The 18,091-nt window shown below is 42.4% G+C and overlaps 1 protein-coding gene across 7 annotated transcripts; it reads left to right on the forward strand.

Moving 5' to 3' along the window:
* Positions 1–4,203: 4,203 nt before the first annotated feature.
* On the forward strand, positions 4,204–17,591 carry LOC147126984 (uncharacterized). Of its 7 annotated transcripts, XR_015084684.1 has the most exons (10): positions 4,204–4,706; positions 9,735–9,786; positions 9,884–9,934; positions 10,025–10,069; positions 10,162–10,218; positions 10,332–10,442; positions 10,621–10,686; positions 10,781–10,885; positions 11,488–11,633; positions 16,542–16,686. XR_015084684.1 is itself a non-coding variant. In XM_086022167.1 (9 exons), exons 8-9 carry the CDS (start codon positions 10,879–10,881, stop codon positions 17,507–17,509), a joined length of 975 nt encoding a protein of 324 aa, XP_085878293.1. In that variant the 5' UTR covers positions 4,204–4,706; positions 9,735–9,786; positions 9,884–9,934; positions 10,025–10,069; positions 10,162–10,218; positions 10,332–10,442; positions 10,621–10,686; positions 10,781–10,878; the 3' UTR covers positions 17,510–17,591. The 7 variants fall into 7 exon arrangements, 6 of the variants coding, with proteins under 6 accessions (XP_085878293.1, XP_085878292.1, XP_085878290.1 ...); XM_086022167.1 differs by lacking the exon at positions 11,488–11,633 and having other exon boundaries at positions 16,542–17,591; XM_086022166.1 differs by lacking the exon at positions 11,488–11,633 and having other exon boundaries at positions 10,800–10,885; positions 16,542–17,591.
* Positions 17,592–18,091: the final 500 nt, after the last annotated feature.

Here is an 18,091-nt window from a genome sequence, read left to right on the forward strand (position 1 = left end):
ACACTGGCAGTTTAAAGTAAGGAGTTTTGGACTCTGCAATGCACCAGGAACGTTCGAGCGCTTGATGGACACAGTACTCTCCAACATTCCGCGGCAAGAATGCTTGGTGTATTTGGACGATGTCCTCGTCCACAGTGAGTCCTTCCAGACTGCGTTGGAGTCTCTAAGGCTGGTGCTGGGTAGAATTGCTGCGGCTGGACTGAAACTGCACCCAGAAAAGTGCCACTTTATGCGGCGAGAGGTGGAGTTCCTGGGTCACCGAGTGAATGGAGACGGCATCAGCACACTGGAGGAGAAGGTCAGCGCCATCAAAGACTGGCCAGCCCCAAAAGATCAGAAGCAGCTTAAGAGTATTTTGGGGCTTTCCTCATATTACAGACGGTTCGTGAGAGGATTTTCTTGCATCGGGGCGCCCTTGTTCCGGCTTCTTCAGGACAACCAACCCTTTTTGTGGACGCCGGACTGTCAGGAGGCATTTTCCAGCCTGAAAAATGCCCTCATCAATGCTCCTGTTCTCACTCCACCTGATCCAGCCTTGTCTTTTGTGCTGGATACGGACGCTAGCAATGTCGGCATGGGGGCGGTGTTGTCACAAGTGGGGCCGGAAGGTGAATGAGTGGTGGCCTACTTCAGCCGCATTTTCAATAAGAGTGAACGACGATACTGTGTCACCAGACGTGAACTGCTGGCAGTTGTTTTGGCTGCGCGTCATTTCAAGTACTATCTATGTGGCGTTCCGTTCACCATCAGGACGGATCATGCTGCGCTGCAGTGGTTGATGTCGTTCAGGGAACCAGAAGGCCAAGTGGCACGGTGGCTGGAGGAGCTGCAGGCGTTCCACTTTACTGTGGTACATCGGGCTGGAGCTCAGCACGTCAATGCTGATGCCCTTTCCCGGCATCCATGTGCTGTTGGCGGCTGCGGCTACTGCGACCGGCGGGATGCCAGGGAGTTGGAGCTGTGTGGGGAGGCGACTGCCGCTGGACCATCGTGCTGCATCCTGGAGGCTGTGGACATCGCAGAGTGGGCTGTCAAGCAGGAAGAGGATCGTGATCTCAACCCTGTGCGACAGTGGGTCCAGAGTGGCAGGAGGCCACCCTGGGAAGGAGTGATGGGACTCTCTGTTGGCGCCAAAGGCCTTTGGAGCAAGTTTGCTGTCTTACGCATGAAGGATGGCGTGCTGCAGCGTGCGTGGAAGGATCCAGTGACCGGAGAGGAGAGGTGGCAGGTGGTGGTGCCCAGAGCTCTTAGAGAGTCGGTACTGAGAGCATGCCACGGGGGCACGGGTACCGGACACTTTGGCAGCACAAAGACACTCAGACGGCTTCGACAAGGGTTTTACTGGGGCCAGCATCGACGGGACGTTGAGGACTTTTGCCGGTGGTGTGACGAGTGTGCGGCCTACAAGGGCCCTCAAGACCAATCGCATGCACCGCTTCAGCAACAGAGAGTTGGGGCGCCCATGGAGCGGGTTGCTGTGGACTTTATGGGTCCTTTGCCCGTGACGGACAGAGGGAACCGTTACGTGCTATGTGCGATGGACTATTTCACAAAGTGGCCTGAGGCATACGCACTGCCAGATCAGGAGGCAGAGACGGTGCCGGATGCACTGTTGGAGGGCATGTTCTGCCGGTTTGGGACTGCAGATATACTCCACAGTGATCAAGGCAGAAATTTTGAGTCCAAGGTTTTCGCTGCCCTTTGTGAACGCTTGAACATGCAGAAGACGCGAACCACCCCTTTGCATCCGCAGAGTGATGGTTTAGTTGAACGTTTTAACCGCACCATGCAGCAGCAGCTTGCCATCCTCACCTCCGAGCGCCAACATGATTGGGACCAGCATATTCCAATGGTGTTGATGGCGTATCGTTCGGCTGTCCAAAATTCCACAAGCTGTACTCCTGCTCTGGTGATGCTTGGCCGGGAGATCCGGACACCAGCGGAGATGGCGTTTGGCAGACCACCAGGCAGCCTCGAGGATCGGCCGGGGTTGGAATATGCCCGGAGACTGCAGGATCGTTTGGAGGCAGCGCATGTCTTTGCCCGGGACCAGCTAGAGAAAGCTGGTGCACGTCAGAAGCGGAACTACGACGTACGCAGCAAGAAAGAAGGGACGCTGCCCTAAGTTAGACAGTCATTGGGACGGGCCGTGTAGGGTCCTTGAGCGGGTGGGGGAGGTAGTGTATCGGGTGACAGTTCCCCCCAGGGGCCGGAGGGTTGCCCTACATCGGGACAGGTTGGCTCCGTACCGGGGCAGTGGTGTTCCGATATTTGAGGCCGGGTCTGTTTCACCTGCCATTTCAGGACGAGTGGTGGATTCAGGTTCCCCAGATCACACTCATGTTGTCCCTGTTCCTCCGGTTGGAGACAGAAATGGCACGGGTCCAGGCCGACTCAAGAGACAGAGGCGTAGGCCGCAGCGCCTAGAGGATTTTTTTTTTGTTGACCCCCTCGGGGGCGAGGGTTTCATAAAGGGTAGGGCAGTGTAATATCTGTTCCTTGTTTTGTGCATGTGCTGGCTGGGCCTATGGGTAGTGAGTGACGTCATAGCGAGGGGACAAGGAGTTTAGGAGGGAAGTTGAGAGAGAGAGCGGGTGGGATGATTGAGCGCATGGGCGTGAGTTGTGGCCACCAGCAGCTCTTGTGTGAATGTGTTCTGTTTTCCGTGACGATCTGTGATTAAAAACGACGATCAGACTACATCAGCGACTGTGTGCATCTTTGACCACTTCGAGGGGCATTACAATACTTTAAATAGGTCAGTGAGGAATGTGTAAACGGAGTTCCTTTTTAGACCCTATATGCATCTATTTTCACAAGTTTAGGATTTCCTTATCATGTACTTTGTGATTAATAAAGTTCTTTCATCCTCCTGAAAAGAAACGGATTTTGGACATCCAGTTTTTGTCACAGGACAGCGACGATGTAAAAGATGGCTTTTTATACATTCAGTTTAATAGTATCTCAATTAGTGCCTTGTGGTAAAATAGATTATAACAAGATATTACTAAATATGCAAGGTCTGAACACTTCATTGTTTAAAAAAAAAAGATTTTCATTGTGGGACAGCAATTTCAACCAATTCATATATATATATATATATATATATATATATATATATATATATATATATATATATATATATATATATATATTCATATATATATATTCATATATATATATATATATTCATATATATATATATTCATATATATATATATTCATATATATATATATATATATTCATATATATATATTCATATATATATATATATATATATATATATATATATATTCATATACATATATATATATATTCATATATATATATATATATATATATATATATATATATATATATATATATATATATATATATATATATATATATATATATGTGCTACGTCAAACCGCCGAGCAAGAAAACGAAAATAAAATGCAGTCGTGAAAACTTGATTCGGATAAGAAAAAGAGGAGAAAGTGCTTGAAAGGAAATGTAAGTTTACCCTTCCTCCTTTGTGCTCGATGTGCAGAGAGCGATGAAGAAACACGACTCGCCTGAATGTTTGAAATTTGAATAAACTCCTCCAAATCCACATGACCAGCCCAACCACGGAAAGTGGGAACACCTCATCTAACCATCGCGATAAACAATGGTCTCCACAGAGGAGTGTTTTCCTTTTGGCTGACCCGCTTCGAATCCCGACGGAAGCATAAATAAATGTCACTTAGCTGCCTAAATTGTTCAAAGGTTGATTATTAAGCATTCTAAATTCTGTTTAATAAGAAATAATGAGAATTTAATAAATCGTTTAATGACCAGTGTGGTTTCTTTTACATCTGTGATATTTTGTAATATTGTTACCATCTTAGTCCCTGATAGTGTAGTGGTACACACGCCTGAGTTGTGTGCGGGCAGCGTGGGATCGATTCCCGCTCAGTGACAGTGTCTATGTGTGCCCTGCGACTGGCTGGCGACCAGTTCGGGGTGTGGTCTGCCTTCGCCCGTTGACGGCTGGGATAGGCTCCAGCAACTCCCCGCGACCCTATATAGGATAAGCGGTTTGGAAGATGACATGACATGACATGTTACCATCTTGTCATGAAAGTCAATACAAATCAAAACGAGTCGTTTTAAACACATTTGTCAATCGATTGTTAGGATGCTCTTTCAAATATGCTTTTTTTTTTTTTTTTTTACAAGGTATGCATTAGCATGCTATTGTGTTGACAGTGCCTCGATTGAGGCATCGATGAGGCAGCGCTCACGCTATAAGCGGAAGTGACGCAAGGGCTGCCTTGACCACTACGGCTAGCTACTGCAAATTGCGCTTGGTCTTACTGGGCACAATATGTGGTCAGACCGCAGCTTCCAGTCAGGACGTCCGTCACTGCTTTAAAGGACGACGACATCATTGATTAATTAAGTCTGTGTCAAGATGAACTCAATTCGGCGCTCGTTGATGCTTCTCGGCCAAGTCGGCCTAGCTTAATTTAGCTCGCTAGCCGCTAACAAAGAGAAGCACACGACACATCGTCAAGCAGAGATAGTGTACGAATTAGTTGGGATTGTCGTGTGAGAATGTGTGCAATGCCGACAACAAAATACGAGGAGGAACGTTGTGGAATAAAAGAAGAGAACGAGCAACATCTTCAATTGCTGGGCGAAGTCTGCAAGCAGCCTGGTGTTGTGCTACACGGGGCAGGTTTGTAGTACACTTCTTTCTCTCATTTGATTTGTAAAGAACGACTTTTGTCGTTAAAAGTATGCACGTGTGTTTGTATTTCAACGTAGTCCTCTTTACTAGTGTGTGGTAATGATGGTAAGGTGAAGTTGTTTGGGTAAATGCGTTCAAGGTTTTTGCCACTTTATTTTTATTCATTGCCTTTTACATGCAGGTCTGCTGAACAGTTGTTCATACCAAATGAACTCAGCACAGCAGAGCTAGGCAATTGACTCTTTTTGCCGGTCCGGCCCCCCTCCGTGACCTGGGTACCCTTCCGGCCTCGTCCCTCCGTCCTTATTCATAGAAATTATCGTCCTCCGACCCCGTCCTTTTAAAGCGGTTCCCACCTTACGTCCGCCTTCACCCAGCAAAAAAAAAAAGAAAAGCATCCGTGCATGACGCCGCAGGAGAGATGATAACGGTAGATGTTTATTTAAAGCTCATTAGCTGGCTAAGAAGTGAGTGAGTGGAGAGTTCTAATGTAACTGCTTTCCAGGAAGTCATCAAATTACGACTTACTTGCGATCTACAAAGTTTCGACGCCCGTGCCTCCTCCGCCATTCTGTCCCCGGCACCATCATGACTACGTTTATATGCACTCTATATTCGGGTAAAGGTCAAAATTCTGATTTCTAAAACATTCTGAATAACTCGTTTACGTGATTGAGCAGAAACAGGGTTGCCACGGGTCCTGAAAAAGTCTTAAAATGTCTTAAATTTAAAATCCGGACAATCAAGGTCTTAATTGTCTTAAATTTAATGGGATTTCAGTTGGTATTAAATTTCTAGACAATGCGTTTAATGCCGGGTAAACACTGGAGTCCACCGTAAAACTTCTAATGGTGTGTAATTGTTTTATTAATGGCCACGCACTAAATATGAGCGTTGGGGTTTCATTTATGTAATATGTTGTACGCAACCTCAGCGACTGCCATTTACTGGTGAGTCGCGTTTGTAGAGGTGAGCGGGAAGCGAATGCAGAGATGGGTTAGTGTAAATTTAATGAAAAATGGATGGAAGATTGTTTTAAATTTAATTGGATTGCAGTTGGTATTAAATTTCTAGACAATGCTTTTAATGCCGGGGAAACACTGGAGTCCACCATAAAACTACTAATGTTGTGTAATTGTTTTGTTAATGGCCGCGCACTAAATATGAGTGTTGGGGATTAATTTAGTAAGACGTTGTACGCAACCTCAGCGACTGCCATTTACTGGTGAGTCGCGTTTGTAGAGGTGAGCGGGAAGCGAATGCAGAGATGGGTAAGTGTAAATTTAATGAAAAATGGATGGGAGATGGTTTACTTAAGAGATCGTTGGCCCCTGGTGAAAATATCAACAGTGCCCGGTGCAAAGTCTGCAAAAAGACTTTTTGGTTTGGAACAATGGGTGTCAAAGCTGTCAAGTCGCACATGAGAGGAGAAAAACACTAGCGGTCTGTGGCAGCAGCTAGCCGGGTCCGGCTTATCCCAGCGCTTTTTCCAGCTCATGGGTCACTCCAGAGTAGGATTGCCAACCGTCCCTTGAAAAACGGAATCGTCCTGTATTTTGGAACATAAGTATGCATCCCATATTGAGTTGTAAAGGGATGCACTTTGTCCCGTAATATCGTCAGAGTAAAAAATAATCTGTAAAATATCCATGAAATTAATGGAACAACCGTCTTTAACACACCGCCTCCGCAAAGGCTGACCAAATAATACATTGTGTCATTGATGCGAATGCAATGGCCCTCGTAGACTTTTACTTTGAAGTTGATCTCCGTGGTGGTGTAACAGCTAACTTGACTTCCGTTTTCTTTTTTCTTTTTTTTATTTTACACTTCATATAGTGCATTCTAGTGAATTTTCAGAGTAAAAATTGTTACCACGTTACTCAATTGGGTATAAAAATCATTTTTTAACCCCAAAATGTTTTACATTTTGTACTAATGTGCATGTTCTTTGTATATAAGTCAATATTTTCGCCATATTTTTGCTAGAGACTTAACTGCTTCAAACAGAGACTGGGGGCTTAGTGGTATGGCTTGAAATGCATATCATGGTATTATTTGAATCTTTTGGTCCTAACAGTAATGGTGAGTGTAAAAATCACTACGAGAATATTTGTGATTGGGATATTTATGCCGTTGGCGAGTTCCGGCCGGTGTTCGAACGTTTGCAAAATTGCTAATGTATCCCTCGCCTTATTTTTTGTCTAGATACGTGTTGATTGTAATCCAACATTTCTGTTGTAGATTTCATAACTGCTGGATCTCCACCCTTACGCGGTTCTAGTCAGGCTTCAGTAAAAAGTATACTGTACACCTAAGCACTTATTTTGCTATTCTCGACTCTGCATTTCACTTTAGCGATTAGCAAACTTAGCGACCCCTCGGTCACCTCTGCGGTTAAAACGCTACTTGTTAGTGGGGTTGTTTATTTGTCACATCGGAGGAGATGATGCGCAGCATGCAGCTCGTTGCTGCTTATACATATAGTATAAATAAAGACTGTGCAGCTTCAGGGCAAGCTAGCTTAGCGCTTAGCATTCAAGCAGCCACGAACGAAATGACTTATGGGAGTACGGGCGACAACGTGTAGTAGGACAACTTAAAAAAAAAAAAAAAAAAAAAAAAAAGTAACCAGTTCAGCGCTGGATGCCTACAGGAGCATGCAACTAATGGTGGCGGCAAATTAACGTTACATGCGGTATCTACGATCACGTTTTTTGGGCGGCGCGCCCAAGTATTAACATGGCATGGGAAACACTGAACAATAAATCCACATGGTGGCATTAAGATTAACATTTTTTCTGCAGTAGGCAGTATTTTTTTCGGTGCATAAATAAAAATACAAGAGGACCCCAGAACAGTAACAGAAACAGTATTATTTCAAATGTGTGCAGACAGTCCGTGTGTGTGTGCGAGTATAGTGTACACATTTAAATGTGGCCCTCTTCTCTACCCAGATAGCAAAAGATGTTAAATCAATGTTGAAATAGGGTTAAGAAGGTTGATTTGGGTTTTTGGGGGGGTGTTAGTTGAAGACTGATGGTAAATAAATCAGCGTTGGTTCAACAACATCTTGTCAGCATTGAAGTTTGTGATGAAAAGATGCAGTTGAATCAACATTGTGTTTTGGTTGACAAAATGTGTGTGTTCTCTCTCTCTCTCGCTCTCGTTCTTTCTCTCTCTCTCTCGCTCATATATTATACATTTTATTTTTTTAACCACTTTTTTCTGACAGATTTTTTTTTTGCCATGAGCACATTGGTGTTGGTCCTGTTTCATGAAAACGTTTTCATTTCTTAGCCATTTAGCGACCCCTCGGTCACCTCTAAATATGAGTGTTGGGGATTAATTTATGTAATACGTTGTACGCAACCTCAGCGTCTGCCATTTACTGGTGAGTCGCATTTGTAGAGGTGAGCGGGAAGCAAATGCAGAGATGGGTAAGTGTAAATTTAAAGCAGGGCTCTAACTCAAAAATGGTCCACCCTCCCAAAAAGGCAATTTTTTAGTTAAAGATGTAAAGCTCACCAAGATAAACATGTGAATATTTGTATCATTTCAATGTGAAGTCCTCTATTTTCAGATTGCCATTTGAAAGGCTCTTATACTGTATGTAACCAGATCCGTATTTAACGTTGAGCATAAATGAGCCTTGAGAGGTGTGTTTGACTTCCCGCATAAAACTAGATTGTGTGACGTATTAACTGGTGTGACATGAAGTAGCACCAGCAACCTACGAGGGACAGTAAGCGTCTCATCTGCCGCAAATGCAACAGAAGACCCAGCAGCGCATGCGCAATTGCGCACTGATTTGCACTTGACTTCATCGCCCCCTTTTCCGTACAGAAAACCAGCTCAGAGTATCTCTCTGCCTGCTTTTTCAGTAAGTTTGAGAAAATTATCTTTCTTGGGTGCTGTGCTTATGTTTAATTTAACTTTACCTACATTGAGCTAAATTTGTGTAAAGATTCTGTTCGTTTGTTTTAAATATGGGTCTGTTCCCAAACCTATAACGGTTATATAGTATGACCATAGTATTATTAAATACTGACATGTCAAGCTCCCGTCCTCAATGGCCACTTTTCTGCAGGTTTTCCATCTTTGCCTGCTTCACCTGTTTCAAATGATCAGCTCATTGGCAAGCTCTGAAGAAGCTTGATAACTTGAATCATGCGCGTTACAGCTGGGATAGAAACGGGCAGGACCGGCCCTTGAGGTCCGAGTTTGGAGAGACTTGATTTAATATCACGATGTGTTTAAAATGTTTTTTTTCATTTTATCATTTAACCGTCAGGTTCTGTTCGCGGTATGAAACGTATTGACCAATTGCATGCATTGTAACTGAACGACGTGGTGATAGTCAGCCAATCAGAACGCTCTTACCAATAGAGTCCCGGACGATGACGTTACGCATGCAATATAATGCGGCAAACGTTCACACAGCCATAAAAAATAAAATAAAAAATAAATAAATAAAAATAAAATGGAAAAAGTTCACACAGCCATTTTGGCATGATAGAAAACGCGTCCGCTACTTGTGGTAAACATTTTTACAATCATGGTAGACAGCTGTTGTACACCAGGGTGCCACAACAAGAGGCAAAACAAGGGGCGAACATTTACAGGCTATCAAAAGAGAAACCAAGGTGTAGTCAATGGATCATAGCATGCATGCATAAATAAATAAGACCATTCTAATCACTTCGCCATGAACTGTCACACAGTGCAAGACTTGCATGAAGGTGCTAGCTTTGATAACATGATCACATAAAGTGGAAACAAATCTCCATTGTACAAACTTGTAATCTTCCAAGCCTTTGTATTTAACCATTGTGATAGACTGTAGCGATTTCAAGGATATTGTACCCCTAAATAGTAAATACCTGACACTTTATCAATCAATTTTAACACTATACAAGTTGTGTGGTTTGATATAATTGTTTTTTATTGTGAAAATAATTTGAAGAGATATATTGCAGCACACTCATTTTGACTTTTTTTCTACCTTTCTTTCAGGATCTCATACCAGTATCAAGCCTAGCAGAATTGAAAACTGATCAAAATAACGGCAAGTGAACCAAATTCCGATGTTTGTTCTGAGGAAGTAGATGGCATCATGCATATTGCAGAAGACACATTGTCTAAATTATGTGCATGAATTTCAGGTATAACACCACACTGGAAAACTCCCAAGACTCCACAACATGGAAGGAATGGTATATTAAATATGAGTGTGTCATGCTTTTCGATGGAGCACTCTGTATCATGTTTGAGTCACAACTTGTTTTCCAATTACCCCTTTGTAGTTCTGGTTTCTGGTGCCTACCGGCACTCTCCATCCAAGAAAGTCGGTGAGTCAGTCAGGCAGCAGTCACAAAACATAATATTCTGGCATGTTTAAATATCTTTGTTGTATTACTGAATGTGTGTTTTGTCACATTAGGTTTGCCATTTGAAAGTGAACATTTGGATGCCACATTGCATACCATTTTATCCCTGAGTAAGAGCAATATGTTTAACTACCTGAATGGAAATCATACATTTACTCACTTTCGAGGTTAGCATCATGCTAATACCTTAACTCCCTTGTGCATTTCCTGGTGTGTTTGTCAGCTGGGATATCAGGATGTAGCAATAGCACTGGTGCCCATTACCACCATCTGCAGACTCCACAGTGGCATAATCCGCAGCGAGAGACCAAACAACGAGCAATCGCATTCCCTGGTATTATACCATACTGTACTCTTTCACTACATATAGTTGGTGACGGGGACACAGGAGTAGTATTGTTTGGCATAGTATGGTTTACAATTCAGATTTTGTGTTCAGGATCCTGAGATACACGGCAACAATATAAAAATTTGTTGCTACTTCCTAACTTTTGAGGATTTTGTTTCCATAGGGATATCGGAATACGGTGCGATGCAGTATTACAACCCACATGGTGCCCCACAACATAAACCAAATGGTATGTCATGTATTTCTCTAATTTGCTTCGACAATGAAATGTCTTTCTAGACAAATTTAAATCGCACTAATTGCCATTTTTATAAATGGTACAGCCTTTGTTTTTCTCTATAGACGGAAACTACCAAAAGTTTGATCCGAAAGAGACAACATCGTTGCAGCGGCAAGAAGGCATTCAAAGATTCAAGACTGTATGTTTGGTGAGTTATCTCACAAGTAAACATATGACAACACAATTGTTTTTAAGCACAATGCTCTGAAGTAGTTTCTTTTGTGGCGTAAAATCATTCCTCCTCGTGCCTCCCTGCAGTCCATTTATCTTAAAAATCTCCATGGCCATCGATGCAAAAGCATGAGGAGACGGCCAGTGTTTGTGGGATTTACAATATATTAAAATTAAGTGTTCACATTCACCAACATTTTTTATTACCTCAATATATAAATATACTTCTGAAGTTAATGAGCTAGTTTCATTTTCTGCGCTGTGACGTGTGACAGGCAAGCGCGTTCATTTTTGTGGACGTGTGGGATTCGTCGAATCACTGGATGGAGTAGGAGGCGTTTAGAGGGGGATGAGTTGAAATGTATATTTCAAATCTTGCAATCCAGCATCGTCAACTCTAGCTTTAAATCTTACCAAAAAGATCACACTAGAATCAGGTGATGGTAAAATTGCAAGCTATAAGATATAAGTATTTTTAGAGGTGCTTGGATGGAGCCAGGCTTGTCGTTTGCACTTCCCAGTCAAGTGTTTTAACTTGCTGACTGCTGGTTATTTATTTATTTTAATCTTGTCTTTCAGTTGCTGCTCGACAGTTTGACTGCTCGCTGACCCAGAAAGATTTTTGTACAGCTGAGAAGCATTGGCTTCATTTCGCTCATGAGCATAAAGGGGGCATCCCACCGCATGCTACTACCTCGGACCCAAGTCAAGCTTAGTTTACTGTGGTATTGTTCTTTATTAGATGGATTGTTATGTTATGTTCAAAAAATATATTTTTTTACAGCAATATGGACTGTTGTTCTTACAGTCAATCACTTTAAATGTAGTCGATTTAAATCTTATGGTACGTGGTTGACAGGCAAACATTTCAGATTACTAAAATATGAAAAAAACTAAATGATCTTATTTGAAACACTGACTATAATTAATGTATGGCCAAATTAGATGATGGTGTTTACTGAAAGTATTTTGATCTCTTCTAATATATATTTTTTTAATATTAAACATGTTTTCTGTCATAGGTTTTTCATGCATTTGGGTAAGTAATGAAAAAGCTAACATTTTGTAGTGGACTAACAAGATTTTTGTTAGTCTTTTTTCTAAGCTTTATTGTAACATTTAATTCCAATTTAGATGATGGCTGAATTAATGTTGTTTCCTTAACATTGATTCAACAAAAAATCGACAAGAAGTGCATGTAGGTTCTGGTTTAGATGATGGTTGAATCAACATTGATGTTGTGTGATATATGGTTGAAAAGCAAACGTTGACCCAACATTTTATCAACCTTGCGCTTTCTGTATAATTTCTACTTTAGGTTTCAACGTAGATTCAACACTTAAGCCGAACTGTATTTCAACATTGATTCACCCATATTTTGCTATCTGGGTACTCATCCTCTAGCCAGTCGCTGAGGCAAACCAACTTATTCACATTTTTTGAGAGTAAAGCTGTCCTCTTCTTGTTCACAATGTGACCCTGCAACTGAGAAGAGTCTTTCAAATGGAACCAAGGATGCAGGAGTGGCTAGATATTTACGAACCAGCTTCTCACGGGCCCCTGCCTGAGATGAGCACCACCGCAAGGGACGGTCCGTCATATCAATGGTGGGCTCTGCTCTGTATGGCGATGTCAGACTGTACCTCCTCCTCAGATTAACAATCTGCGCCGAGATGGAGAAGAAGGTTCATTTTCTTCTTGGGTGGCCCATCTTCAGAAGTCTGAGATCTTCTGGAAAATTTGTCTCGCATGGCTCTAAGTGTGGTCCATGCCTCTTCTCTCTCTGTCTTGGGCAGGCTCTTTAAGTTTTTCAAAATGCTGTTGCGATCTTGAGCCATCCATGGTTGAGGTGTTCTTGGTGAGAGGCTTGGTCGTCTTGAATTTATCCTTGAACTTTACCACATGCGTGGGGTCCTCTTCAGAGACTCGCATTTTATTGTGCAAGTGACGGAGGGCAGGCGATACCATGGAGCAGGAGACGTAGGCCTCTCCACAGAGGAGCTGAGTTACGTACCTGCAGTGACACCCGCACATACACCCAGAAGAGAGAGAAAAGGAAAGATAAGTTTCTTGAATATTAATATTTAATCATCGTTGTTTCATTTAATTTCAGCCTACTCTCTACTATGAATGGTATCCTTAAAGTGGATTTAAATTGCACCATATCAGAGTTCTAAGAGGGACCTTGAAATGTGAAAGTTTGAGTACCACTGCATTATATGATGACATGCTTCCCGGCAGGGCTCTCGAAGTGTCTCAAGTCTCTGGTTTTTGTCGCAGTCTGCTGGCATCAGCATAACAAGCTTGATTGCGTGTCATGCGCGCAACCCTTTCCAACGTGGAATTCCAGCAAAGTCCACATCCAAGCAACAGCTTCAGGAGGCTATTCGCATATCCTGCAGATAAAGTCAAGCAGGGAATCTGCAAAAACTGCCAAGTTCAATGGATGCAAGACTTGCCAAGCTGCTATCAAAGAAGAGGTCCGATGTTCAAATGTAACTTGACCTGATCAGATGTTTTGGATCGAAACAGCTTTTGAGTTCCGCAAATATAACCTCCTAATGCTACAAATTCAACAAATGACTATTGATTGTTCTTTAAAACCTATAAAATCTCTTGAAGCACGGCCGTGCATCATCATTTATAGCAGTGTATTTGAAAAAAAAAAAAAAGACTGTTATCATTGGGAGGATTTAAAAATATGTCATGTCATCTTCCAAACCGCTTATCCTATATAGGGTCGCGGGGAGTTGCTGGAGCCTATCCCAGCCGTCAATGAGCGAAGGCAGACTACACCCCGAACTGGTCGCCAGCCAGTCGCAGGGCACACATAGACACTGTCACTGAGCGGGAATCGATCCCACGCTGCCCGCACACAACTCAGGCGTGTGTACCACTACACTATCAGCGGACATGATTTAAAAATATGACTTGGTAAATTATGCCAAGTACCATTTGACCAAGACCAGGGCTCTCCAACTGTGGTCCTCGAGGGCCCCATCCAGCATGTTCTAGGTCAGGGGTTGGCAACCTTTAACAGTTAAAGACAGTTTCTAAAACCCTGCGAGCCCCAAAAACGTTTTGACATTAACCTACATGTACATAATACTACCTACAAAATACATTCAGTTGATAATTTGACACTTGAATTGATTCAAAGAGTACGAAAACCAAGCCATGACAGCCGAGTACTTCAAAGTCCGCGCTCATGTGAAGCCTTTGAAACATCACACGGGCAAACACACCTGCCCAACACAAAACACTTCATTTTGGCTACAACGCCTTCACAAAACACCTTCTTTCTGCTTTAAAGCCATGAGTGATGCAGTAACTAAAACAATGATCCAACTATCCGCATCTAAGGTAACTCTAACCCATATTAAACTGAAATGGAGACTTATCTCACGACACACGTGGGGGGGGGGGGGGGTCTTTTGCAACGAAGCATATCATCGATCCGTATTACACAAGCCAACGTAATACAGCCAACTTTACTGCTTACACTCGTTATTGCTTTAAAAAAAAAAAAAGCTGCAACAACAGACGGCCGTGTCGCACACACTTCCGGCCGTGAAATCGTGCTTTATTTGAGTATTTGCTATTTTCACCGCTTTAAATCAGCTTGAACTACATAAAAATTACAGACTAAGTAGGAACGGATCATTAGAATCGATTTGTGATTAAAAAACATAAATAAAAATAAAGAATTTGACCATATTTGGATGTCCGAGATTTTCGGCCGACAATAATTATATAATTTTATTTTAATATTTCGAGGTCACAATAATCTTACAATTTACACTACAATTAAATAAACACACACAAATAAAATACTTTTGTTCAGATATTGTGTAGTTTTGATGTCGCTGGCAGTAGGACTGTCACGCCGGCTGTTTCCTGCGCTGTCAAACGTCTCTGAGAAAGGTGACTGCTGATCACCGAAATTTCACAATGTCTGAAGAAAGAAGTTAAAAGCGTTATCTAAATAAGACATAATACGCATTTTTGAGACAAATAACATACTGGAACAAATTGGGTTATCTGTGTTTTGGTGATGTTTGTGTTTAAGTTGTGCTGTTTCCGAGGTTCATGCATCACGCGGCTCGCTGGATGGGAGGGGTGAGAGAGGAATAAGCGGATGGCAAAAATGACGAAGAGAACCGTGTGAACTTATGACGGAACTGTTGGTGCAGTGTAGTTGGTGTCGACTACGGTCCACATTAGCCGTGTTGGAATAATAAAAAGGGAGATAACTAAGATACGTCTGACCTCATGTCTTTGGAAGACGTTGCAATACACTTAAATCGGACACTTAGAATTTCTTTTCCCAAGCCACACAGAGCCGCAACATACGGATGAAAGAGCCGCATGAGGCTCCGGGGCTGTGGGTTGCTGAGCCCTGTTCTAGATGTTTCACACCTCTAACACGCTTGAGTCAAATGATCAGCTCAGCAGAATCCTGATCATTTGAATCAGGTGTGTTGCAGGAGGGAGGGAAACATCTAAAACATGTGGAATATTGGCCCTTGAGGATCACAGTTGGTGACCCCTGGCATAGAATATTTGTAAAAATATGAGGAAAAAAAGTCATTTGCATAATTTGGAACGCAGTGTGTTTTACAAGACAGTAACAGACATTTTAACTTCATATCACGTCGCAGGGCGTCCATTGATCAAATCGCTCCAATGTATGGGTTTGAGTTGCCAGCCGTTTATTCTTTTTTTGTTGTTTCTGATGGTCCAGTCCAAGTTGGGATCGGACGGGCGCAAGTCAAGGTAGCACTGTGGAAACAATAATACAGGAATCCCGCAATTTACGAACAAGATCCGTTCCTACACATGCGATGCAACCTGAATTCCCACGCATGTCAGATTTCACCGCTTAAGTCGAAATTTACATCAAAATGCTTGCTATAAAAAGACAAAAATACATTAAAACAAAAACATAAGATGCTGTACTTAGCATTATTGCTGAGAGGTGGATGGAGAAGAAGGAGAGGAGGGCGAAAAAGGCAAAAGACACTGCCGGTGCGCACAGACACAATCGAGACACTCTGCGCATGCTCAATCGCAAGGAAAGCTGGTCTTTGTAGTACCGGAAGTGCTTGTATGCGGAAGTGCGTTGTTTGGTGCGCAACCCACCGCAAATACACAAGCAGAGGTAAACAAGCTTAGAGATGCAGCACAAAAGGAGACTTTTGTAGCAAGGAGGAAAACAGCCGTTCATTCATGTGGTGAGAAGACATGAATATCAAGTGTTTTATTGACAGTTGAGAGTAACAAGCGGAAATTACGTCCATTTGAGTCATGACGCCGTGTGTCGCCGTACACAGTGGGTTATTGAAATGACAGGGCAACTCTGTCCGCTCAATCACGTAAACGAGTTATTCAGAATGTTTCAGAAATTGGAATTTTGACCTTAATCCGAATATTGACTGCATGTAAACGTAGTCACTATGGTGCTGGGGACAAAAGAGAAGAGGAAGAGGCACGGGCGTCATAAAGTTGTAGGTCGCATATGTCGTAATTCGCGGACTTCTGTACAATATTGTGTACAGACACAACAGCAAAGTCACCGCCTGAGATTTGACTTGACCTAACCAAATGTGTGTTTGTCTTTTTGTGTCCTACAGACCTCAGTGAAAAATATCTTCGTCCTGAAAAAAAGGAGCTAGACATCACTCACATCAAAAAGGAAGAGGAGGAGGCAGAGATCACATCACAACTGCCCTTTGTCCCTTTAAAGAGTGAACACGACAGAGGGGCGGAGCCTCCAGGCAGCAGCTCAAGTCAAAGCACGACAACAAAAAGTGATTCCTGGGGACCATCACAAGCACATAGTGATGACACATCACACTCTCCTGACACTGATGATGATGAACAAGCTAAAGGTGATAGGGCATGTCACACTCGTGACAAATCCTGTGAATGTTCTCAGTGTGGGAAAACATTAAGTTCAAAGTGGTATTTAAAAGTACACACAAGAACACACAGTGGAGAAAAACCTTTTTCCTGCTCAGTTTGTGGCAAAAGCTTCTTTGACAAGTCAAATTTAACACAACACACAAGAACACATAGTGGAGAAAAACCTTTTTCCTGCTTAGATTGTGGTAGAGGTTTCTCTCAAAAATCTGTTTTAATAAAGCACACAAGAACACACAGTGGAGAAAAACCTTTTTCCTGCTCAGTTTGTGGCAAAAGCTTCTCTCAAACGTCAAATTTAACAGAGCACACAAGAACACACAGTGGAGAAAAACCTTTTTCTTGCTCAGTTTGTGGCAAAAGCTTCTCTGTAAAGTCAAGTTTAAAACTACACACAAGAACGCACAGTGGAGAAAAACCTTTTCCCTGCTCAGTTTGTGGCAAAAGCTTCGTTCATAAATCAGATTTAATAAAGCATACAAGAACGCACAGTGGAGAAAAACCTTTTTCCTGCTCAGTTTGTGGCAAAAGCTTCACTCATAAATCAGATTTAATAAGGCACACGAGGACACACAGTGGGATGAAACCATTCAGTTGCAGTGTTTGTGCTAAAAGATTCTCCGCTAAAAAGTGGTGTGAAAAACACAAGTGTGCTGGTGAGAATAGCAGCGATCCTTGAAGCTTAAACAAAATAAAATAAACTGAAGGAACTGACTTTGTGGTAAACTGTAAAAGTATAAATGATTTTGGAAAAATTTCAATGCAATCAGATGTCAATTGTCTTTGCCTATTACAACATTTATGAACATTATGATTTGGGTTGTGTTTTTAATTGTACATAACAGAAAAGGAGTGAGAAGAAACTGCTTATGAAACCGCAACCCTTTTCCACAATCATCATTAAAATCACTTGTTCCACTTGCTCAATTGGAATGTGAAAAGAACAAAAAAGTAGAAGGTGAATTAGAAGAACAAGAAAGAGGGGGGAAAAAGCAAGTCATCCCAGTATCTCTCAATGGTTTTTGAACGTCAAGGTCTGGTCTGGCTGGCCTGGAGACGAGTTGGCCACCAGACGAAGACTGGAGTCTGCGCTGGTTGGCTCCTGGAAAATCGCTGTGTCGCCAGTCTCATTTAAGATCCCCCCCAGACTTTTCAGGGTCTCGCACGGGTCTGGGAGACGTCATGAAAAACTGTTATTTCCATTAATGCAAAATTCAATTTGTTTTTGCTCATTTCTGACATACACATTAGTATCTTGTGC

Source organism: Filicampus tigris, chromosome 22 (genome assembly GCF_054856515.1).
Source record: "Filicampus tigris isolate MCC_2025a chromosome 22, RoL_Ftig_1.0, whole genome shotgun sequence".
In the NCBI taxonomy this organism is placed as follows: Eukaryota; Metazoa; Chordata; class Actinopteri; order Syngnathiformes; family Syngnathidae; genus Filicampus; species Filicampus tigris.

Bases quoted from the DNA above. Each gene is read 5' to 3' on its own strand.
- LOC147126984 (XM_086022164.1), top strand. From the start codon at position 13,226: ATGCGCGCAACCCTTTCCAACGTGGAATTCCAGCAAAGTCCACATCCA. The intron at 13,389-16,541 runs GTCCGATGTTCA...TGTGTCCTACAG, and splicing joins AAGCTGCTATCAAAGAAGAG to ACCTCAGTGAAAAATATCTT.